This window comes from Pseudopipra pipra, chromosome 13, assembly GCF_036250125.1.
Source record: "Pseudopipra pipra isolate bDixPip1 chromosome 13, bDixPip1.hap1, whole genome shotgun sequence".
NCBI lineage: Eukaryota > Metazoa > Chordata > Aves > Passeriformes > Pipridae > Pseudopipra > Pseudopipra pipra.
Genome location: NC_087561.1, coordinates 13,509,169 through 13,534,691, shown reverse-complemented (window position 1 = coordinate 13,534,691; position 25,523 = coordinate 13,509,169). Strand labels below are relative to the sequence as shown.

The 25,523-nt window shown below is 35.2% G+C and overlaps 1 protein-coding gene across 6 annotated transcripts in view; it reads left to right on the top strand.

Moving 5' to 3' along the window:
• The window catches only part of DIAPH2 (diaphanous related formin 2), a 199,554-nt gene that overhangs the window by 80,041 nt on the left and 93,990 nt on the right, over positions 1–25,523 (top strand). For all 6 annotated transcript variants that reach the window (XM_064670108.1, XM_064670109.1, XM_064670106.1 and 3 more), the window contains 2 exons: positions 5,088–5,217; positions 18,744–18,869. In XM_064670108.1, coding sequence (XP_064526178.1) covers positions 5,088–5,217; positions 18,744–18,869 — 256 coding nt within the window. The remainder of the gene's footprint in view (positions 1–5,087; positions 5,218–18,743; positions 18,870–25,523) is intronic.

Sequence of the window (25,523 nt, the reverse complement as noted above, 5' to 3'; positions counted from 1 at the left end):
TTTGAGAGAGGTAGCTTTCCACTCCATTGGTGTTTAATTTTAGAAATAAGAGTTGTTTACATAGTATTTTCAACAGACTTTTTTTCTTAATTATTGTTAAGTATCCAGATTTTTATTTGGGTAATGACTTTCTTTGTGCATTGATTATTTTCAAATGATAATTGCAGTTGGTTCCTTTGTTTAGTAGCTTTCAAATTCCACCCTCCCATTTTCCACCCAAAATAGTAAGATGACTTTATTGGCTTTGTTTATAAACTAAGACTATGGGTTTTAACTGTTGTGAACAGTATAAATTATTATATCAACTGGGCATATCTTTTACAAGCACCAGCTTTAGTATCTGCCTACAGCCACCTACCAGCTTTATTACATTATTCAAACAGTCTCAAAGTTTTATTGTTGGTCAATAATTGGTCTTCACTGAGGAAACGAAAACTTGTGTATGTGTGAGTATAGCAGGGGGAGTGTGTTATCCTGTTTAGTGAAATCTTGCTGTGGAATTAAATTTCTAATTTATATTTCTTGGCTGCAGAAGACAGTAAGAGAAATAAGTGACACCTAACAGCAGGAGCAAGGGCTGTTTGGCAGTGTCCTGTGCCTTAAATGTGTGTGCTTCCTGGGGCATCTGGATGCTACTGAATTTTGGAGGCTGTGTGAACATGGGAAGGTTTTTCCTCATTTTTTAATTTTTTTTTTGATTTGTGGTGTCAATTTGAGAAGGCACTGCTACTATGTTAGAGGTTTTCCTTGAGTAATTTCAAGGTGTCTTCATTTCTGCTCCTGGGGAATTTCATCATTCAAGGTTATCCAGAGCAATTTGGGAGTCTTTATTCTGTATTTTGATATAATACCTCCTTTTTTTTTAGGCTAGTGGTTTATACTATCATTCAGTGGACTTTCTGCCCATGATAAGGGAACTTTTTAATTTTTATTTTTTTTGAGCCAGCTGTCAGCAAGGTAGATATATGTCTGTGTACACATTTCTATGTGCAGAATACACACACTTAGGATGCAGAATCCTAAAGTGATGAATTCACTTTTCAATAAAATCTGATTTTTTTATTGATTTTTTTTGTTTTTGTTTCTTGAACAATCTTAAATTAATTGTCCATTTAGTAGATGTGGTACTTACATTATATAATCTGAAAAAAAAAAAAAGGAAAAAAGGCAAGTATTGATCTGGGACAAATGTTTGGTTTTGGAAAACAAATGTTTTTACAACAGAGCTGGTTATTTCATACACAGAAATATGTTCTTGTGCAGCAACTTTTATTAAAACATGATAAAGAAAATAAAAGAAAGCACAAATTTCAACCTATCTGGTCTGAGCTAAAAAACTAATGCCTGTATTGTAATTGCAAATCCTTAAAAACAGATTATCTTTCTGGATGTTATATTGCAGTGTATTATGTTATTGAAGATAGAAATGATTTGTAAACAACCTTTGGCAGAAAGCAGAGGACTTAATTTTGTTCAAATAAGATATCAGCATCAGAATTCAGGTGCTGCATCCAGACTGGCAAGCGAGAGCAGCTATTCCCGTGTATGCACCAGAGCATCTTGATTGCCTAAGTATGAAGTGCCCTCTAAAAATACAAATATGGCAGAAAAAGTGCTGAAGTTGAAGGAGGCTGCTGTAGTAATTCACTCAAGGCATATCTTTCTACCTGTTGCTGTGTTTGTTTAATTTGTAAGAAGGAACCAGCTGCTCTCCTGAACCCCAGCTGCAGCAGGAGAACCCTCATGGAAATAGAACAGGAAGAAAAGAGGTTTGCTTTAGGCATGTGCAGGTACACCTTCTGTTCCTGTGGTGGTGACTTAATGTGAGGACTAACAGCAAACCTCCTTCAGTTTTAATAAAGCTCTTGTAGCATTCTAGGTGCATCAGTGTCTATTTTATGTAATAAGTAATATCATGTTACTTTTTGTTCATAGTGCAAATAGTACAAGACAAGCTGTTTATCTGATCTGAGTATTACTGATGAGTGTACATTTATTGTCTACCAGCCTTTGTTCTCTTAAGGTGGGAAAGATTTCTGGGATATGAAAAGGTATATAATCTCATAAAAAATCAATGGAAAGCTTGTTTATAGCTATAATAAAGTGTCACTCTAGTGATGGCTCATACATAAATTTTTCCTTACATTGGCTGTCACGTTCAACCCTCACACCTGAAAGCTGCATCCAGAAGCATCTGTAAAAAGACCAAACCCATTCTGAAAGTGGGTTATGGTATGATTGGCATGGTTTGAATGCTTTACTTAGGTACTGTATGTAAAGGGAGGTTTTTGTGAGGCTGATGTTTTTTTCTGGGTTACAGGACATCGTGCTCTGTGTATTACTTGATTTGAACAGGAGCACCAAGTGTTACACTCTGTGTACATTAGTCTTTAATCCTTTCCCAAACAATGAATCTGCGAGTATTGACCCTCCAAGTGATGCTTCAGCATTCAGCTGGAGCTGCTTTCTGTAGCTGACACTCATATAACAATTTATTTTATTTATTTTTAAATGAAATGTGTTATTCTCAAATTCTCTCAGGTAAAGAAAGGCAATAGATTCAAACCCTGTATTTTTAAATTTTAACACTACAGTGTTAAAAATTTACTCTGAATTATAGAATTATAGAGTATCCTAAGTTGGAAGGGACCCATGAGTATCATCAAAGTCCACCTCCTGGTCTTATAAGCAGAACTTGATAGGCTCTTTTTTTTTTTCTTTTGTCCAATTGAATGATGTCTAGAACGGCAGAAATTAGGCTTAACCATTAAGTGCTTACAAGGCAAGAAATATTATGTTTATTAAGCAAAATTACTGCAAGTAAAGAAGTTGAATATAAAAACTATTGCATTTATATGAAAAGAAATAAAATAATGTGTGTTATTGAATACAAGTATATATTGAATACAAGTATAGTGCGTGAATACAGAGACTGTAAAGGCACAACCTTGCTGTTGTTAACATACCAGTTCCTACCTTTAATTTCTATTTTTAATATTTAAATAGTATATGCTAAACTACACTCAAGCCCCACCTATCTTCCTTTGTCATTTTACTGGTGGGCTTAGAACTTGCTTTTTAAATTATATCTTTCATTCTAAAGATCAAACAGAGCTATCTGTATCCATTGTGCTGAAAATAAGGATGAACGTAGCAGAGATGTGTTTATGATTGGGCCAAAGAACTGAATTTGACAGAGGTGTTTAAGATCTGAGTGAATGTTTACTCCAAGTTTAAACAACACAGCAGGTGCTAATACTGACTCCTGTTGATACAGTGTTGCTGGTGGTGACAAAACATGTTTCTGTTGCAATTTGAAAGCAAAATAATTTTGTCCATTTAGAAAAAAAGTGCTTTATCCACTTGATGATGTCAGAGAGATCAAAGGCTGCAAATCCCACTACTGTTGTTCACAGACAAATTGAAATGCAATTTTTTTTCCATGCAGATGTTTAGCCACTAAATCTATGATTTTTTTTTTTTCCAAGTCAGAAGAACTTCTGTGTATGTAACACATTAAAGCACTTTAACTGCATACCATTACTGAGCATTGTTTACTCTCTAATCGCTGAATTGGTATGAATTAAATTGCTTTCTTAATTGCCTAAATACCTTATATTTTTAAAAGCCTGTTTTTCCACTGCACTCATTTATTCTTAACAGGGTAATCCTTAAAGCTGAAAGGCCTCTATTAAATTGAACATCGATGGCAAGCCTGTCATGAGGATTATAGAATTAGAACTTCAAGTGATTTAGAGAATGAGAAAACAAATAGGAGATTTTACACACGCATTTGTGTATTCTTCTTAAATAAATCCTTTATTTCATTTGTTGTGTATGTTGTAGCTTACTTCTGTATGAGAACTGAACTAGATGAGTTAGTGAAATGCGGTTAAAACAACTCTTTACAGATACACTTGTATTACTTAATTCTTTATGTCAAGTGAAGTAAACTCATCTCAAACTCTTACATACACCTACTCCATTGCCTTTGTGAATAAGAGGAAGTCTCAACTTCCACTAGATCTTCAATCAACTCATACATTAATTCTTTATATCTGCATAAAAATGGGCAAACTAAGAAATTTGATTTTAAATTTGTTTTCTCATTCTCTGAAGTTCATGACATTGTGTAGACACCTGCACTCTGCCATGGGGTTTAGCCATATGTTTACTTGGAAACTTGCCACTGGCCCTATATTTTAACAATTGTTTAAGACTTATTTTTTTTTTAATAAGAAACTGATTTCAGCAGTTAATACTCTCAAGACTCTCTGTTCTCCATTAGCCTATCACTTACAAGAATAATGCTTTATTTTAAACCACTAAGAAGTGTCTCTGCAGTTGAGAGGACAGTGAAAATATGCAGTTACCTGTTACTTCGCCTTGTGCACAGTTTTCCTGCAGTTTTTCATAAATAAACCTGGATGTATTAAGTTCCTTTTACCTGCAGTCAGGATTATCTTTACTTTTTTATTGTCATTCTATATTTCAGTAAGGCGGGGTGCTTTTAATTCATGTGTCTGTATAGCATTTGTCTCAAAGTCTTTAGGCTAAAGCAGCATGTTTTAGATTTTGCTTCAAGAAGGAATTGTGGATTTACAACAAGGAATTACTTTAACTTGACTGGTCAAAGTGCAAATTCTGACTATTAGCATGATGTCCAGCTATGCAGCATTTCAGAAGGATTCCTTTAGAGATTTGGCAGTTGTGGCACTGAAGGAATGAACTAAATTCTGTTCTCTTTAATCTCCGTTCACAGCTATTTTTTATCAAAGGGAGCATTCTGAACTGGTAATGCTAAAATCTAAGAACTTTATGGACTATCTTCAGGTTTTGTTCTCATCAAAATTAATTATTCTTTTAAAAAGTACTCCATAGGGTAGATTCCTTTTATAGCCTTAAATTATGAAGATTTCAAGAAATATCTTTTCGAAATAATTTGTTTAATTTACAGGCGACCAGTGTAGGTAACTCATTAGTTTTGCTAATGAGTTACATCTTCAGTATTCACTTTATTTAAACATTTTTTTAAAAAAAATTCAATTTTTTTTTTCTCTTTGCTTTCTCCTGTGTTTACTTCTTAGATTCGAGATACTAAATCATCAGATCAGAAAACAACCCTGTTGCATTTTCTGGCAGAAATCTGTGAGGAAAATTACAGGGACATCTTAAAATTTCCAGATGAATTGCAGCATGTTGAGAGTGCAAGCAAAGGTAAGCAAATAGATAAAGCACCTAAAGGTAACAGTTGTTTGCTTTGACATTAAATGCTTCCAACATTTCATTTGAGATTGTTGGATTATGTAACCTGTAAGCATCGATAATCCATGCGGATTGTGCCTTTCTGCTTTTTATTGACCTGAGAAGAAGTGAGGAGGGAAAAAAACAGTAATAAAACAACTCTTCTTCTGAAGTAGGTTGTGAAAATAATAGAGTGCATTTCAGTGGGGTACTTAAAAAAATCACGTCAGAAGTTTTGTCAGCAGTATAATAATGATGTTTAGTTTACTCTTAAGCCTTTGAAGTCTCGTTGCTTGAGAATGAGCACCGTGTGTGTGCATGTGCATTCACACAGAGCATGGTTCTTGTTTTAACACTTGATAGAGAATAACAAATATGCTTTGTCAGAATCCCAGGCTTTATATGAAATTCATGTCGTTTAATTGTACTACACAGTCAGTATTTAATACTGACTATTTTTGGTCAGTCAGCAGCATAGGCTGGTGAATGTGATAGAAAGCTCAATTCATTTGTTGGACATTTTTCATGTGGAATAGACTGTGCTGCTTTGCACACTTGTTGCTGAGTTGTCAAAGGTGAAGGTAGGTGATAGTGCTTGGTGAAGGTAACACAAACTTTTATTTTGACTGGGCATTAATGATTCATCAGAAGATAAATACTTGGGGGAGCACAAGAATATGAAGGAAAAGGGAGAAGAAGTTGGATACACATTTCCACTAGCTCTATCCAGGTTTGCAAATTTTTGTCTCTTTTTTTTCAGTGTTATCAGTCAGTGTCTCTCTTCAGTGCAGTGATTAGCTGTTAGACACTCTTCTAATTAGCCCATCATTTACTTTCAGTTTGTGTTCTTCTACCTCAAACTTCTGCCTGCTGAGAGCAGAACTCTTGTTTCCCCAAGGACTTGGGGAATAGTTCATCAATCAACCAAACTTTGCTTTTGTTTCATCTCAGACTTCTTCACAGTTTTGTGTGAGTGTCTTTATCATACAATTTTTTTGCTGTTTCTCAGACTTTTTGTGTCCTTTTCCAGGTTGTTTTTTTTCCTGCATATAAACCGAATTTTATTCCTATTGATTAAATGTCTCCATGCCTCGCTTTTTTCTTTGCTGCTGAATTCTTCATTGGCATGGACAAAATGGAACTGATCTTCCTGTACAGGGTTGAGGATGGTTTTGTGTTTTAATGCAGGATAGAGACTGAACAGAGAACTTGTACATCACAGCCCTGAATGTGCCATGTATATGAGTAAAGGTGCATGTTTAAACAGCACCCAGCTGGCTGCTTCTGCCTGAACACTCTTGTGGGGACAGTGTTGGACCTGGCCTTGAAGGCATGAAGCTGTGTCAGGGGGGGTTTTGGCTGGATATTAGGCAAAGGTTCTTCCCCCAGAGGGTGGTTGGGCACTGAACAGGCTCCCTCCCCAGGGCAGCGGTCACAGCACCAAGCCTGACATAGTCCAAGAAGCATTTGGAGAACACTCTCAGACACATGGTGTGGTTCTTGAGGTTGTTCTGTGCAGAGATAGGAGTTGGACTCAATAATCCTTGCGGGTCACTTCCAACTCAGAATAATCTATTGTTCTATGGTGGAGTTACATAGTCATTAATTGTATTTATGCAAGTAGCAGTTTGGCATCTTATCTAAATTACAAAAATATTTTCTAGTACTTGATAGTTCTTCTCTGGAGGTGACTTTTTAAAGTTTAATCTTTTTCTCCCTTTCTTTATAAAGTCTTATGGTTTACCAGCCACTCTTGATGATCTTTCATGAATTTTCTTCTGTGGCTGACACTTGACCTTGCAGCTTTGAGATTTTTATAGTTTGATTCAAAGCCTCTGATGTTTTGTAAGTTGACTTCAGGAATTAAACCAGAAGAGTCAGTAAAGTTAGGTTAAGCTGTAGCATCCTAAACAGAGAAAGCATATTAATGGGAACAAATTTGCTAATAATCCTGATGCTTAGAATACATATGAAAAAGATTTTATTGCAGTTAGATTTGTTTCATTCCCCAAGATAAAAGCTCATTACATTTCCTATAAACAGCACTGACTTCTAGCAGAGCATAAATTACTGTTCAATTTTAATGACCAAAACTTCCCTTTCAGCCCTTCTTTGCTTTCTGTAGCAAAGCAGATTTTTGGCAGAATAAACGTGATTTGTGCAACTCGCTTCAACTGTTCCCCGTGGTACTTCTTGGGGTTTGTTAATTGTAATGTTCATCTGCTCTCTCACATGTGGTGTTTTTTCTGTGTTGGAAGTTCACGTGCTTTGCGTGGAAGAGATTTTCACTTCCTATTTATTGTTTGGTGTTTTATAAACCAGTGGTTTCGGGGATGGACAGTTAGGTTTATTTTTCCTGTGGGAAGCCTCTTTTGGAATAAATTGGCTGGATGTGAGGGCACTGGCATCAGTTAGTTATATGTGAAATAGAAGGAAATCTACCAGCAAATATTAGCTCTGCATGAATTTTAAATAAAGAAATATGAGCTAAGCAGGTGGCAGTCTGATAACTTAAGATGTATGTTTTTACTTTTTAGTCAGTAAGCAGCCTCGTGGTTTGAACAGTACCTAACATTCCAAATACAAAACTTAACTCCTTCAACTTCTTTTAAATCTTGGGTGCGTATTCTCAATTCCACTTAAATAAAAAGTAAGTCCTCTTTGGCTTTAATTTCATGTAAGAATAAAGAACCAGCATCCGAGCAACAGCTGATTTATTTTTTTTTTAACAAAGAGCAGATAAAGCATAAAACTGGATTTTAATATGAAAAGGTCAATGGGATTAGATGAACTGCCCATGCATGTACTAAAATCTTCAATAATCTGATATTAGGTATGATAAAATATTTTATCTTTTTAAAGATGGAAGATCAGCCTAGAGGTTTATGAAAAGGAAAAATAAATTAGGAAACAGTTTTATTGTGGAAGGTATAAGCAAAGGTCAAACTGATTAACTATCGAGATCATTGGAAAAGCATTTTTTACTTGTAGCAGACTGTGAAAGGAAAACCAATAAAAAATCACAACATTGTGAGGAACTGCAATCTTTGATGGCAGTGATCTTCCCCTAGTCTTCAGTGCTTTTTTTCTTGTTCCCTTTGAGACTATGCAAAGCCTTTTTTTCATGTCTCTACCTTGTTCACTTGTTACTTCAGTTGCTGCTTTTCATGGTCTTTGCTCTTACCAGTTTATAATCTGTGATTTTTATTAAATACCTGACAAATTCCCATCCCTTTTTGGGATTCAGTAAAACAAAATTTCAAAACAAAACTAGGAGGTACCTTACAAGTCAGATAACATGTCTGGGATTTCTAGACACAGTCATGTTGTTAAAAGTATAGTTTGGAATTCCTTAGAAAAGAAACGTATTTTGACTTAATTTTGTGTGTTACCTATTTCATTTTTATGGTTTCTGAGGGGCTCGACACTCCAAAGGGTTTTAAGGTGATTAAAATAAATTAGCCATGTATTTTATAATAACAAATTCAGATTTTAAGAGCAACAGTTTTAAATCACAGTTCATGGTTTAAACATTGTGCCTGTAAATAATAAAACATAAAAATAAAACATAACTATGTCTTCATTCATTGAACATCATATCCAGCTCCTCCAAAATTTAATAGTTCTTGATGTCCTTTTTACCTTTGTTACCAAGAATGGGAATTACTGGGCTGTGTAGAGTCATGTCAAGTTGGGCTTAATTGTGAATGTGGTATATATATGCTATATGATATATAATGTTATTATTAATATATAATATATAATATATTTTTATTAATAATATATATCATATATAATATAATATATAATAGTCTCTCTCAGAAGTAATGAGGGCTTTTTTTCAGCACTTAACATACCAAATTCTGTGAGTGTTCCGCTTCTTAATTCTTTTAAAGTGTTGTTAGCAGCAGCAGAGGTCATTCTGAGTAAAATCATGTGAAAGATGCCTGGGGGGGATGAATTAGGTCTGTGTAGTGGACTAAAAAGTACTGATAACAGGAGCACAGATTTCTCACTCATGTTGACACTAAAATTTGTTTCTTTAATTTGCAAGCATATGGTTCTGATGGTTGAGGCATCTCTCTAGAAAGGACATTAGGAATCAGAAGCACTGTGGTATGCAAATATGTATGCACTGAATATATTATTACAAATAATGTAATAAAATATTAATTTTAAAATTTTATACAGGCAGTTCACTGTGATTTAATGCCACAAGTTTAGAATGAGAGCAGTATTTTAACACTTTCTGTGCCATTGTCGGTTTGAGGTGTAGCAATTTAAAACATAATCATAAGTAGTAGCTATTTTTTTGTCTAACAAAAGTTTTATAGCTTGTTGCAGTAGAAGAAAGAGTATTTTAACAAAGAGGTCTGCAACATTTTCCACCTTGCACAATTTAAATTGCTGAAACAGATTTTGCCCAATCTGGCACATTAGTGGGTATAAAACAGACAATGCCTTCTGGCATGAGAAAGTTAATGCTGCATCTGTGACTTCTCTCTCCCTAATAATCTGAAGTTGGCATTTTACAGCATAATCACAAGTCAGTCCTGCACTGTACAGAGACTTCTGTCACTCTTTTCATTCACATAAACTGCAATATTGGACTGTCAGGAACTCTGTCTGTTTTTCTGACTGTAGTAAACACACAGTCAGGTGGATCAAATACTTGAAGACTCTTTTCTCTTGTGACACTCCTGTATTTGCATAGAGCATCACCATATTGGTGGTAGCTGTGCATCAGCTCATTAAAACTTTCCCGACAGACGTGTTCTCCTTCATTGACAGGCGTTGGGGAAGAGAGACAGGGAAGCAGAAACTTCACAGAGAGTTCTCGTGTTGTAGTTCCAAGGAGCAATTTTGGAAAGATAACTTGTTGGAGACTCGGTGGGATTCTGGATTGGCTTACACGCTGCAGAATTGCTTAGTGAATTTTCCCAGTCTGTGAAGGTTTTGAGGATTTTTTTAGTTGCTGTCATCTAAAGTGTAATAAATGGTGTGCAGAATCCTGGTAGTTCTGAATTCTGAAGCTACATTTTGAAACTACAAGTTGGATTCTTCATTAAGCAACTTTTTGTATAGCTTGCATTTTAAGGCTCTGCTTCTCTCCCTGTAGTGTAAATATCAAGGGCAAAATGAAAGAATAGTCCAAATGACTCTCGTGGGCTGTTGCTTATTAAAGAAATGAAAGCATTTAAGAATTTCTGGCTGTAGTTAAACCAATTCAAAATTGAAGATAGCTTTAAATGTCTTCTTAAGTTCTGCAGTCCATTGAGAATGTCTTAATACAAGCCACTAGAGAGAGGTGAAAGCTATAAAATAGCACTTTCTTCTTTCTTTTCCCCCTTATCTGTTGTTCAGTTTGCACTTCCACTGCTGTGGGGAAAGCTGTTGCACCTCTGCAAGTGGTTCAGTTCAGGTAGTGTGAAAGGCCAAGCTCCAGACACAAATTGAGAATGTAAAGGGAAGTCTGTTGGATGAAGTTGCTCAACTCCTTCTTTGAGATTTTAGTAACAACAGCAGGTTGTGTGACAACAGCTTTGCCCCTTTTTGTATTCCTTGCTTTCTGTTTACTTGTTCCCTTTGCCTCACTTGCAGTTTGCCTTATACCATTGCCAGGAGTTTATGCTCAATTAATAGATATATTAATAGATAAGCTCTGTTTTCAAAATTAACTTAACTTTTAAGATCTTGAAAGACATTTGTAATTAAATTCACATCAAAGTACAGAGAGTTTCTTGATGCTCTGAAGGTAATATCCACATTGCCAGGAGAATGCTGCTGAATGCAGTGCTATTCTCACCCAACAGATCTAATGCTTCTGATTCTTTTTCTAAAATTGGGACATCTGTTTTCTAAAAGATTTTTATTTGTGATATGAAAAGTCAGTTCAACTGAAAAACTTACATTCTACAACATGCTATTTTTTACAATTTACTCAGTGAGGTAAAAGTGGGAAGCTGGGGGAAAGGCTGCTGTTGACAAGGGAAAGCAGGGGGTTGGCACACACAGTATTTATGCAGGACACAAAAATGAGTATAACAGTTGTCAGGATTCAACAGAAGGAATCTTACAGGTTTTTTTCTTTTTAGAAAATTGATCTTTTGATGACAGTAAATTTGACTTTAAAACAATTTTGAGTCAATAGTGAGTTGGGTAATATGACCTATCCAAAGCAAGAGGGGGATTTGATGTTCTAATGGATCACTCAGTAGGTCAATGGCTTTGTTCTGTGCTGTGCTTTGGAAAGGAAGTTTTACAACTGCCTTATTCTGATAATGATACTGGCAATGCATTGGACACTCCTAGTGTGCTGCCTGTCATTTATAGGTCATTCTTAGCCCTAATAGTTCATCAAAATTCCTTTTTTGTTCTTAAAACATATTCACAGGCACACAATTGCTGGAGCTGAGACAAATGGATTGATTCTCTAAACCAGAGCCCAGTTCTGTGTTTACATTGATATTAAAATAAGTTACCCACAGAAATTTCTTTTTGCTCTATGGATATATTGAGTGTTTCGGGATCATGAGCACTGTTTGTGATTTCCCAGATGCAGAGGAGAGAAGACATGCTGCTTCTGGTTTTTGACCTAACAAGCAATGGTTTTGGTTGTTGGTTTGGGTTTGGGTTTTTTTTTTGTAGATATTCCCGCTGTCTCACTTGCCAAGGCAAACTTGTTAATGGCATTTGCACTTCAGTGTGTGTAATATTTAAATTAAATTTCCTCACTTTAGATGGCTGGTATCGTTGTTCTGGGAAGCTGAAAATCTGTTGATCATTTATACCCGAAATGTGGGTTTTAACATTTTAGCTTGTGTGGTGCAGTTCTTCACCAGATGTGTTTAAAATCTCTGTGCCATCCTTTTCCTGAATTGTATCAGATATATGTATTTTTTTCTGTGATAAGACATACAAAAATGTCATTTGTATGTCTTTTGTAAACATTTGTAATGTGTGTTTGTGATCATTACAAACTGTGATGATTTTAGGTTTTGATTGCAGTTGAGATTTTGTTTTGGGTAGGGATTGGTACCTATCTTTCTCTTCTCTATAAAGATGGAGAAGAATATTGCAATGTAGAGCTGCTGCACATACATGGCTCGTTAAACATCATCTTGGACTGAGAGATAATTAATGCCTTAGACTGAATCTCTCCTTAAACTTTAAACCAAGAGTTACTTGGGGCTGGACTTGTTACAAAGTGCTTTTACATTAAAATTGTGGTTCACCTCTACTTGCAAATGGACAGGACAATGAAATCAGTGTACAATTGCTTTATCTTTGTTTAACTAAGGTAATGAAGTTACTGTTGCAGTCTAAAAAAGTGAAGCATAGTGGTGTCTTGCCTTCCTTTACTGCTCCATAGCAGTGCTGTGAGAAGGCAACTAAAATGCAGAGACTGCTGGGGAAGGAACTCTTAGCATGCAAATCAAGTGCAGGTGCACATCTGTGTGGGAAATCTATCTGTTAAAAATCCTATTTTGAAGCTTCTTCAAGTTACATTACAGGACATGGTCATAATATATAAACAAAACATTGTCATTTGGGCGGATCTGCTCTTATTCCTAAACTTTAAAAGGCGCAGGGAAAATTCTGTGTAAGATGCACAAGGTATAATGGTCTATTATGCATGATGTTTTGATTGCTAATCAGAAGTACCTGGTGTCAGAAAACTTTCCCATTTTTTGAAAGAGAAAGATGACCAGGTGCCCATGCTAGTTAAGCTACTCTCTGTTTTTTCCCTTTCACCCTGAGGTGTTTAAACCTCCACTCCAAAAGCATTTGTAACATTTCAGCTTATGAACTTAACAATAATTTCTTTTACCATAGTTGGTTTTCTGCTTTGAAATTTAGACACTGTTGGCCTAATTATGTGCTTTTCAATACTTCTTTACTTCTGCCCTAAGTTTTGTTTACAAACAGATGTTTAGCTCAAAATAGGAGTGTTTGCTTGTTATTAGTAATAGGTTTGGTTTGATCTCACCTGTCTTGACTGTTCCTCTAGTTTCTTCTTTAGAAGTTCTAATTACTAAGTTCAGTGTCCTTCCTGGTGAAAGCATTTCAATATAGAATTCAATACTGTTGAAATTTGTTTAAGTCTGTCACACTAGCACGTAGCAAAAACTTTTTTTCTGATATAGGAAATAATGCTTGTGCTATCTCCAATTTATTTTTTTTTCCATGCTAATTACTTGAGAAATAACATGCTAAGCTGTACTGCTTTTGAATCTGGAAGCTGTTCAACCATGAAGCTTCAAATATGAGTTGTTTTGCATGATACAGGTATATCACAGTATCTGTCACAGATGTGTGTGTGTGTGTATACACACATAAATGGATGTACTTACACATAGATGTTAGAGTTACCACGGGCCACCTGTGTCACTCAAAAGTACATATATAAATGTATACCTGTGAGATGTATTTATTCCAGTACATGTACATATATCTGCACACACACATAATATAGAGGCATGCTCTGAGGTGCACATACACTGAACTGCTTCCAGTCCTCAATTAGGCTGCAGCAGCACTGCTCACCCAACTCCAACAGAACATTTATTGTCTTAATAAATAGAAACTTACTTAGTATGAATTGAGTAATCAATGATTGTAATTCCTGAAGATTATGTACTTGCTCACCCATTTCCCCTCAAACTGCTTCTCAGTCTTTTGTGAAAGACTACTTCCATCTGCCCTCAGGCAGTAAGAAATAAGTAGTCATTAGTATGCTCAGAATGCAGTTATGGTACAAACACTGTCTAGACTTAAAAATCCACGAGTTCATTTGCTTCATACTGACTTGCTTTTGCTTACTGAAGTAATTTATATTGTTGGCTCTCACTTTAGAGTTTTTGCTAACCATGGACATGGCCATCCCAGTTCTGCATCATGATCAGAGACCCTCCAAATTTCTTATGCAAGAGATACTGCACCTAATCAAAACGTATCATTTCAGCTCTTTTTGTGGGGAGGACTCTTAGTCTGATGCAATCTTATTTTAGAAAGGATTAGTCTGTCCTTTGGTACTGTTGCTGTATTATTGTAAATACAAAATGCTTAGCCTGACTACAGGGACCAGCTAGTGTTCAACATCAACAGGAGATTAACTGCTTGGAGCATTTTTCTAGGACTAAAGCAGACGCTCTCTAAGCCTTCCTTAGCGTGCAGACTGTGCAACTGCTTTCTCCAAAATAAGTGGATAGGATTGGTTTTTTTGTAGAGGAGGAATTAATATGGGGAAAATAATAAAGTGAAGGAAATTATTATCACCTTTCTTGTCAAAATAACATTGTGCCATCTCTTCAGTGACTGTGGATTTCTGTTATAAATAAATAATAATATAGAAAATAATCTTTTAATCAGTCACAGATTTAATGATGCATGATTAACGGAGTTTCATCCAGTATTTGTGCAGAAAGAATATTGATAAATCTATGTGCCTATATTAGTCTTCCACTGACATGAAAAATAATCTGGACAATATATTAATACGCATCACTTGATCTTCACCTTATTCCTATTAGTTCTGTATGTTATAGTGATTCTGTGTGACAAGGAGTGAAGCTGAAACACACATGTGTAACTTCTGGTATTGGATTTTTTTCTCTGTCTCGTAAATCCTTTTTTTCACAGTGGTTTGAGGTCCACACGTTAAAGATGCTGTATTTCTTTCCACCTTAGAGCTGCAGGTGCTCTCTGCAAGTCAGCTTTTTCACAGGGCTCAACTAGGGGCCAGTTTGGCAGAGTTTGGTACAGACTGAGAAATCTTACTGCCTTTTTTAACTCCCTTTGCCTCTGAAGATGGACCATATATAGATTTGGGGGTTTATGTAGTTTTTTTTTAGACACGTGGTGTGGGGAGGACACTGCATTTCCTCCAGGTTGTTTCCCCTACCTCCTGCACATGTTCTCAGAGACATATTAAGTGTTACATCCTTGCCTGTTTCTTTTGATATATTTATGAACCTGTTGCATAGGAATCCAAATAATCCTTTTCTAAACTCACTTATACCATCATTCTCCACTATTCCCTGTGTCAGCAAATTTGACTGTCTTTTGACTTCACAAACTTTCCCATTTCTTAAATGCTGACCTTTTCACTGTGGATGGGGGTCTTCATTTACCTGCAAAATTATGAGGGTGATGAGGTGGGTTGTTCACAGCTATATATTTACTTTTAAAATGTGTCTAATATTTTATCTTTTCTTCTAAAACAAGGAAATAAATGTCCAGGCATCCTCTAGGCTGCTTTCTTTTCTTTGGGTGTGCTTATCCCAGAGTGTCTGGGGATTATGGACAGGTTTTTTTCTGGTTGTGGCTGCTGGGTTGGGTTTTTTCATTCTTTTTCCTCATCTTCTGTATTCACCTCATTGTTCCTACCTTGAAATCAGATATTTGAGTATTGGATTTAGTTAGTTGCTCTCTTCTGGTGCGGCATTAAATGAAATAATATTGGATATGCTGCTAGAGAGAGGCTTTCCCAGTAATAGTCCTTGCACAGTATTTGCATGCCACTGAAGACCAAATGCTACCTTTCATGTAGATTTTTTAGACTAATTCTACTAAGATGCCTAATTTTCATGTGGAATGATGGGCAAATTGAAGTTGAACAAGCCTTTTTCTTGTGAGACCCAGCCTACAGTGGGACAGGCTGTTTAGTATGTACGTTTTGAAATTATTTTAAAGGAATGGCTTTTGCTGCAAGTAGAATTTATGCTTTCATAAATTAAAACCTTGCAAGAGTTTTAAGAAATTTACATGATTTTCTCTGAAAGTAAAAGGAATTCATGTTGCCTCCTCTACACATTACTGAAGTAGTAAATCTCTAATAAAAGGGTTTATGGGAGGAAATGCAGATATTTTATTATAGTCTATATATATGTTTCCTGCTCTGTCATCTTGTTAAGTTTGTCTTGCAGAACAACAACTTCATAAATTGTTTGAACAGAAACTTGTACATTTGCCCGGGCTAGGCCAAAAAAAAGTGAACAAAATTGCATATTCTACATCTTTTTTGACAATTGATTGTGAATATAGAAGTTAGTTATGGGAAGCACAGCTATAGGATGCACCCCTCTTGCTTGGGTAGAATTCCCTTCTACTTCCCAAGTCAATATGCACCTAATCTAATGTTTTCTGAACTTAATTTTACAGAACAGAGTTACTGAAAACTCTTCCCATCCATGTTAATCACAAAGGTTAAGACTTCTCATTTGTCATTGTGTGCTGAATTTCACTGCACTTTTAAATTTCAGACAAAACATAACTTCTACTCTATTTTCAAATTGCTGAAAGCAGTTAAACTTCATGTTATGTTGCCTATTTTCTTACCAGCTGCTGTTCTTTTTACGAACAAAATGACCATTTGCATTCTCCTCCTTTACTTAGCACTTCCAGCATTTCCTTCAGTGTTGTTTGTGTCCCCATCCAGCTTCATAGAAATATTACAGTAATTCAAGTTCTTAATTTCAAGCAAAAATGTGTTCTCCTTTCTGACCATAATATCAAATGATTAAAGTTATGCAACCATAACCTAAAATATTTGCTAATGTTTATTATTCAGACTGTTTTAGTGGTTGATTTCCAGGTTAACTCTTGAATGTGAAGTTAATAACTGCAAGGATACTGGGGTCAGTATAGATTGCACCCCTCCCTCCCTGGTTGAATTAAGCTTAAAAACTGTTTCACTATAATTTCAAGATTACAAGATTAATAGTCCCTTTGGTACCCAGTATAAAACCGATAAAATTGAAAATAAAATTGAGATAATGGCTGTGATAAAGGCAGCTGTATTGGTGCCTTATGGATTTGAATGTGCTCATGAAATCGATGTTATGGCTGATGCGAGTCGTTACTTGCAAAGAATAGAGAATTGATTTTGTTCTGGGAACAGCTTCCTTATTTGCCAGATTTTTATTTCTTATATACTGTTTTTCAAGCCATCTTGATTCAAATTCCTCCTCCTGCTTAATCTCACGTAGTCACAGCACATTTTTTTTTTTTTTAAACTACAAGAAAGCAGAGAAATCAACAGTTCTTTAGAAAACACTTGATGGAACTTCTGGACAAATCACTTGCCATAAAAAGATAGTAAAAAGCAGAAAGCCCTTAAAAAATGAAGTTATGTGCTGATCTTGGATGCACTAAGAATGCCTGGGTTAGCTGGATGCAGCCCTTCAGCTTTGGCTCTGGAGGGCAGGTGCCTGCAGTCGATCGAAGCATTGACTGGGCCATTACTGAGGAGCAGGGAACGTGCTGGATGTTCTCACCTCTGGTGCCACACATCAGAAGTTGTTTGTGACACTGTCTTTGCAAGAATTGACCTGATTATATGAGCTGTCACTAAAGATTGAGTAGTTTGTGGAGTATAAATTCTCTCTGAAGCAAAGGATACTTGAAGCGTTCGATTTAGAGGAAGGAGGTGAAATGGTGCAAGTGTTACAGTGCTCTTGGGGAAAGGGCTGTTGGGATTGTCTGCTTGTGCTGGAAAGCATGGATTTGTAAACTGTGCAGGAGGAAACAAGGGAAGACAGACTTTGTTTTTGAAACGTGTCTTTTAATTGAGGAAGCATTTTTCAAATTGCTCTTTATGATAAAACTGAGAATAAGTGAACCTCATGGATTGTGGCACAAAACTCAATATTAGGCATTCAATTAATTTTAATATTACAATTTAATTGTAACTAAATTACACCAGGAGCTTCTCTGCAGAGACTCTGTCACTTTTGCTCCTGTTCTGGAATTTCTTTGTGCGTGGTATTGCTTTACCTTCAACATTGTGTTGTCGTGATTTCTCAGATGCTGTCTCAATTAGTGGTTGTTTATTACAAATCACAGAACTAATGGCTTACATTAGTACAGCTTGTCACAGAGTAAGCAGGGTTTTTTTAGAGTAGCCTCTTTGGTTTTTTTTTTTGTGTGCTGCACTCTGAGTCCTTCTGTTTGATTATTAGGAGCTTTTATTGTTCAGACATAGCTTTGCTTATTAACACAGGGTTTCACAGCTCTGGGTTCTAGAAATCAGTTTAATTTCAATGTAAGAGAAATAATAATTTTTTTCCATGTCTATTCCTTAAATCATTGCTGTAACAGAAATACGTATTAATAATAATTTAACCAAGTACATGCATTAATAAGGTAAAATCTCTTTGAACTCTAGTTAGTTTTTAATCTTTGAATTAGATTTAAAAGAATGAAATCTTAGAGTTTTTACCATACACTCAAATAGAAATTGAATAATTAGAACTAATGGTAGAATTAAATGGTGACATTTTAATGTTAAATATGATGATCTGGTATATTACAGTAGATATTTTCACTTAATTTTTATGAAGGGTAGGATTTTTATGAGCAATAATTCAGGAAAATATGGGTCTACTTAATGGAATAATTCTCTTTAAGACTATTTATACTGACATTGTTTCTTTCCCCTTCTGATACCCTTTCTGGAATCTGGAAACTTTTTACTCATTGTCTTTTTTTTTTCTCAGTTTCAGCCCAGACTCTGAAGAGCAACCTTGATTCCATGAACCAGCAGATCCAGCGGCTAGAAAATGATATTCAGAATTTCCCTAAGACGCAAGATGAACACGATAAGTTCGTAGAGAAGATGAGCATATCCTTTTTGCACGTCCTCATTGGTGAACTGAACATTCTGATCATCTGGTTGAGTATTTACAGCACTTGAAAACATGTTTTAAGTGTCTTCTTTCGTACCTTTATTCTAGAGCAGAGAAAAAAAGCATCAGAGAACGTGCTGAATGTAAGAAAAGTGAGAAAGAAAGTGAAAGAACTGAGTAGAACTTAAAGCGTCTATAATCACACTTCCAAGGGGGAAACCAGAGAGCTTTCTGGAAGAAAGTGGTTATAGTGACCAGTCACAGAGATAGTAATATGGAGATTTTTTTTTTGCCTTCAGGAATCATTTTAATAATATTTATTTAATCACTTTTAGAAAAAGATCAGCAGTAAAGTTGATATTTTTATTATTTTAGCTTCACGTGTGTTTTTTGAAGGGCAGAGTATGTATATAATTTTGTTAATGGTTCTAATGTCATTTTTAACAGATAATTTTAGGGAAATATTTACATTTTTTGCACTCAAAAGTGTTTTCTCCTTTTTAAAATCTGTGGGAGAATACGTTATGATGTTGGTCTAACTTGCTTTCTCTCCAAAATTTTCCTATAACCACCTTTAGTTTTGTTCCATAGTATAAAGTAACAAGTAAAGTGTACTGTTGCTACAAGAAGCTCACAAAACTGCAACCAAGACTAGACAGAAGCCCTTTTTTTCTTAGAAGAAAAATTCATAGGTATTTTTTTTTTTGCACAAAGCACCTTTCTGTGTACGTATATGGAAGCATTTGGAATGTGGTCAAGTCCAAGGCATTTTGTGCATTTATAAAAGCTCAGATAGGTCTTTTGACATCTCTTCTTTCTTACTGCAACCAGACAGAATCTTGGTTTTGTGGGTTTTTCAAAGGAGGTTAAAAAAAAGGAGCCATTTGCAGCTGCTCATCACGTTTAGCAGGTGGATGTATCGAAGAGCTTCTCCCAACTTGAAAAGTCAGTTTTAGCAGGATTTACCATCTGAATGGATTCAGTGACAGAATTTCACTAGAAGTTATTTAATATCTTCTCTGTATGGATTTATTTTAAGTTTCTGACAAGACTGCAGCAAAGTAGCTTAAGGGAGACAACTCCTGACTAAGTGGAAAATTGTTTCTTATTCCTTGCATATTCTCTTCCACCTTGTCTTACTTGCAAGGTTAAGAGACTTGCTACTAGTAATCACAGTTATCAGCTCTACTATTAGAAAAAAAAGCTCATTTCCCGGAGATACATTCACATCAGAACAACTTATAATGTTGCCTCGTAATTGTCCTTTGCCTTGTCACCCCGTGTGTGGGCTGAACTCTGTCACCTCAGCCCCACTTCTGTTCAGAAATTAAATCAACATTCTGAAATGCACCTTCACAGTTGTATTTTCTTGTTAAACTTGATGGCTCTGGTTTACAGGCTATAGAAATGATTTTTCAGTTGTGTTGAGTAAATGTTTTGCCATTTGTTGTTTTGCTACCTGTGTATTTATTTATAAAAACAATGGGCATCACTCTAATAGTTTAGTGAAGAAAGAGTCAAAGAGGTAATATTTAACTTTTTCCTTTTTGCAGTTTATCACTTGAATTTCTTATAGAAGAAAGATTGTCTGACAATGGAAAAGAGTTTAAAAAAAATTAATGTACTAATGCTTCTTTATATTGGCAAAAATAGGAGGGTCCTATGAAATTGCTAAAAATTATTGTTGCAAGTCTCCTGGGCAGCTTAACTTCACTGCATGTACCTTGATGTCACAGGTAGATTACCAACACCAGGTAATTAAAATAGGCACCTGGAACTGTGAGTGCCTGACAGCTTTTATCAAACCAGTGAATTTGGTGGCTTGACAAAAGAGATAAGCCTGTAAGAAATGAACTGATTCTACCTGAGGATTTATGTTTGCATAATTAATAGATGACCTGATAAGTGGTGGGTTTCTTTTTTAGAAAGTCATCTCTCTTTATATCGAATGTTCAAATTTGTTTCTGCTTATCATCGAGTATTTTAAAGTTTTCTACAGTCCTGTATTTTTTATTAGGTTGAGGAATAGTTCTTAAGGGTGAAAAAATACACCCTGGTCTTCAGTATGTCTTTGTTTTGTTTCATCAGCTGGTTAAAGATTTGTTGGTGATGGCACATACTGAGGTTAGAAGGTTAAAGACTTTCAGGCTGAGCATCTCTCCTGGTGCTTGAGTGTTTCAGGGTTACAGCTCTGCTGTAACACGAAGTAGAAAGTAGTATGGTTAACCAAAAAAAAAAAAAGGGAGATTAAAATACTCTGTGAATTTCTTGCTATATTGAATAACTTATGTGTGATTCCTGAGACAACTTTTTTATGATCTAATCCATGGCTGGAACTGTACTTTACTTGAAGAACAGTTTGTAAATAATTCAACTTTAAATGTGAGAGGTTTCTTTTATAATTAGCCCTGCTCATGCAACACTGGGGAGTCTGATTCAACAGTTTAGAAAAGTAATTACAGACTAAGCCAGGTCTGGCTTTCACTTCTTATTTCAATTCAGTTTTTGTGCCTCTAACTGAAGATTTTTTTTTTTTTTAAACTGCAGAACTTTGAATTTTACCTTTACTTGCTGTAGGTGTATACACTGTTTTCTTTTTAGTGATGTGTCTAGTTGGATGTTGAGACAGATATTCAGATTAATGGAGTTTAAATGTAAATGTTATTAACAAAGATTAAAGACAACAGAATGAAAAGCAATTTCAGAGGGAATAAATGGAAAGTTCTATTCTTGACATAGAACTATAAATACATAAATAATAAATACCACTTCTTTCTTCCTTCCAATGTACACACACTCAATGACAACAGTTTATTCCTCTAGAAAATAGACAGGAGCTCTGAACATTGTTCCAAGGAGAAGGTAAAAGAGGCAGATCCAGCAGGCAGGAAGGCATGTGTTTGGTCATTGGGGTCATGCTTTTTGTTATCCTACTGCCTGGAGAGCATGATTTTGGCTGTATTGCTTTTGGATCATTATATATTTTATAAACAATCTTACGTTAATGTATTTATATAATGTGTCCTAGATATACTAGTTTATCTTTAAAGGAAGAGTTTATGTGGCTTTTCTGGTTTTCAGGTGTATCATTTACCCTATTAAGAGACACTAATATGCCTAATCTTATTAAAATCTTCTTGCCTACCAGAGCAATAAATGCTGCCATTTCTAACTAACTTTTCTTCTAACTGATTGCATACATGTGAAGAATTAAAAGCTTGTTTTTAAAGAATTTCGAAATTAAAGGAATGATGAATGAAAGAGCAAAAATTGATGCAGATAAAAAAATTCAAAGCACTGTGCATTCATCTTATCATTAAATGGAACAGCAGCAATTTGTGAACTAATTTTAATCTTCTGTAAGGAACACCATTCATTAAAACAGAATCCTTTTTATGAAATAAAAAAGCTGCCTTCCTGAAAGGCATGTATTCTCACTTGATATGTATTTATGCTCGTAGTTCCATCTAATAATGATTACTGCTTCACAACTGAATGTGAGGGGGTTTATTTCCTTACTTGATGTACTTCAATTGTACAGAAATGATCTGGGGAGAAGTCTGCTTTCTGTGGGGGGGACTTTTATGCAGTGAGAATCTTAGATATTTAATGTGCATTAAACATCAACTGATGATTCTCTTGTAGAAGCTGCACTGCAGCATCTCTTAGAGCAGGCCACTGGGGAAGGAACAAATGTACTCCAGACCAGGATCTCAGCATCTGGAAATGGCTGGGAACCTTTTTCCCCCTTTCCGAGTGATTGAGCAGCAGGACATCAATTACACACTGACATGGAGTGCTGAAAGGATGTTAATGGCATTAACACTCTTGTCATCTCTTAACACTTGGGATTTCCTCCTGGCTTGTGATGGAAAAATAATTCACTTAAAGTGTTTCGAGATGTCATTTTTAGGAAAGCCTGTTTTTGTTTTTCAGACAGCTTGACATGTGCTGGTGTCTTAATTTCTACATGAAAATGTACATTAATATCTGAATTTGTTCATAAATATTTGTTCTCACAAATAACCCCAGAAGGGAGAAACTTCCAGGAGCTTTTGTATATGTCCCTACATCTGAAGAACTGTCTTTTGTCTGAATGTATTTGAATGTGTTTTTAAATATTAGAGGCATTTCTCAGTACTTTGGGAACTGGAAAGAGAACCATTCAATGGTTTTTCAAATTCTAGGTCTTGTATAATCTTTAAAACAATTTTATACATGTACCTTTTATTACAATATTTATATAAAATTTTATGTTCTTGCTATCTACAAAAATGATGTTTGTAAACACTTTCATTTGCAAGTGCAGCTCTTGACTAAAGTAGGTATTTTGGGGAAATAATGGTTATTTATCCAGATAAAATACTTTTCCTAAATAGTGTGTAGAGATAGAAATCTACCTTACTGCTTCTAGATGGAGCATGGCTTTTATTTTTTATATTTTAAGTTGCAGTTACATTATACAAATCATTAGCCTTAGTGTTGAGCATTTCTTTCAGGTTAATCTTTCTGCTTACAGTTCAAAACAAACTCTAAGGAGCAGTGAGCAGAAAGGCTAGGTGTGTACCAGGGAAAGGCTTGGTTTAGGTCACTGAGTGTATACAGGGAAAGGAAATAAAATTAAAACTTCATTAAATGCTTAGCCAAGGAATTTTTTTTGTTCTTTTCAACCATTAATTATTAGTCTTTCTTGCTAATGTAGAGAAAACAGAACAAAACCCACTAAATTCATATTATTGATACTCTTTGTAAAGGAAGAATGGTCAGAAACAATGAAACTTTAAACCCTTTTTTTTATTCCAGTGAGGAAAAATAGACTACTTTAAGCTTCACTCAACTCTTTTGAACTTTAATTTACTCAATTCTTAAGAAGATCAGCTGAGGTCATCATATGGTCTATTTTGTTACCATCCATGAAATAATGATGAACTTGTTGAAACTTTAGAATTTGCAAATATCAATAAATTACAATGTGCATCCAGTAGTAGGAGGAGACTTTTATGGATTATTTGAGATTTTGTAATTTTTGTAGTTTGTATTTAAGTATGAGAAATTATTTCTTCAAAAATAAACTTATGATAAATTTAACTTTTTAATGGCAGCATACAAGAAAAATCCTATTTTTTGCTAAAGTAAAATAGTAAGTGGAAGAAAAAGACTTTGCACTGCCTACTGAAGGTACAGCACAAAGTAACTATTTATTTACTGTTGAATCTTTAGTTTAAGGAATTTTATGTTTAAATGGAAAATACTTTAAGCAGTAATTACAAGTCCTATAATGCTGTACATTTTCTGCTTTACTATTAATTTGAGTATATAAATTGTTCATGTTTCAATGAACTTTTTGAAGTAGAACATGTATTTAAGTATCAGGAATACCAATTTTTCCCCTACTACAGACTTGTGTCAATTTGAACTTATTGGTAATGGACAATAAAATGCTCTTAAGAACTTCCAACTTGTACTATCTGTTCTAGAGGGTTTTTTATGCAAATTGATCAACATGAGTAAAGATAAAATATCATGTGGTTGGTGTACATTTAATTTTGCATCTAGGACTCTCTGTTCTAAGTTTCTGTGTCTCTAAGACAGCTAAATTTGTGATTTGAGTATTAGATTTGAGATTTCAGTGATTTGCTTGGCTGTTTGACAGCCAGCATGTCTGCATGCCCCAGATTTGCATTATTTTGTGTTGCCCCAAATGCGAGAAAAGAATCACTAAAATGCACTTTTGAAAAGGAAATTGACAGTGTATCATTTTCTGAGAGGTTACATTTAAAAACCTTTTATCTCTGAACACTCGCCTCATATTTAAATGGGTTTGCTAAAGCAACCAAGACACACTTGATTAAACTGATCGTGCTTGTAATTCTCAGAAGTACATCTGAGGGGCTGACGTGTTTCATCAGCATTGGCAGAAAATCCCACTTCTGAAAGCACTGTGATAGAAGATAGGAAGAATTAGTTTGTACATATAATCTGCTTTACTTTCCCAAACTAGAGGCTTTTTTAGAAAATTCAGGGCATTGGTGAATAAACAGTGCTTTTTCTTCTTCCGTTTTTGCATTGCTAATTGTTTAAGCTCATGGCATCTCAACATTTTGAATCCTATTGAACAACTGACCGTGCCAAGTTCAAAATCAGATTACAAGCAATTTGGGCTATATTTAGTTTTGTATATTCAATTGGAATTATTAAGCTATGGGGAAAAAAACCTCCTCTATTTGATGTTGTTGAGCTCAAATGTACTAAATTTGTTTACTTAGTCTTTAGAGAGTATGTCTTCCCAGCATATGAAATGATCTGCTTGTGCAGAGTTACCATTTTGTAGGTACCAGTTTAAAAATAAGATAATCAGCAGATTAGAAATATGGCCAGGATCTATTGCAATTAGAAGGCACAACATCAGAAACATGTTCTGAGGATGTTTGTGCTGAGCAGCACAGCAGCACTCACACACAGCCCCAGAAGCTGTAATCTGTTTGTTTATTTATTTATTTTTAGGAGATCCTGTTGTTTGCTGACAGCCATGATATAACTTGCTATTCAATTTGATTTCCAATAAAAAATGTCACAATGGCCTTGTGGCATTTACTAATCCTTTTGCTTACCTAATTTTTCACCCTGGAATAATAATAAAAAAAATCCTCC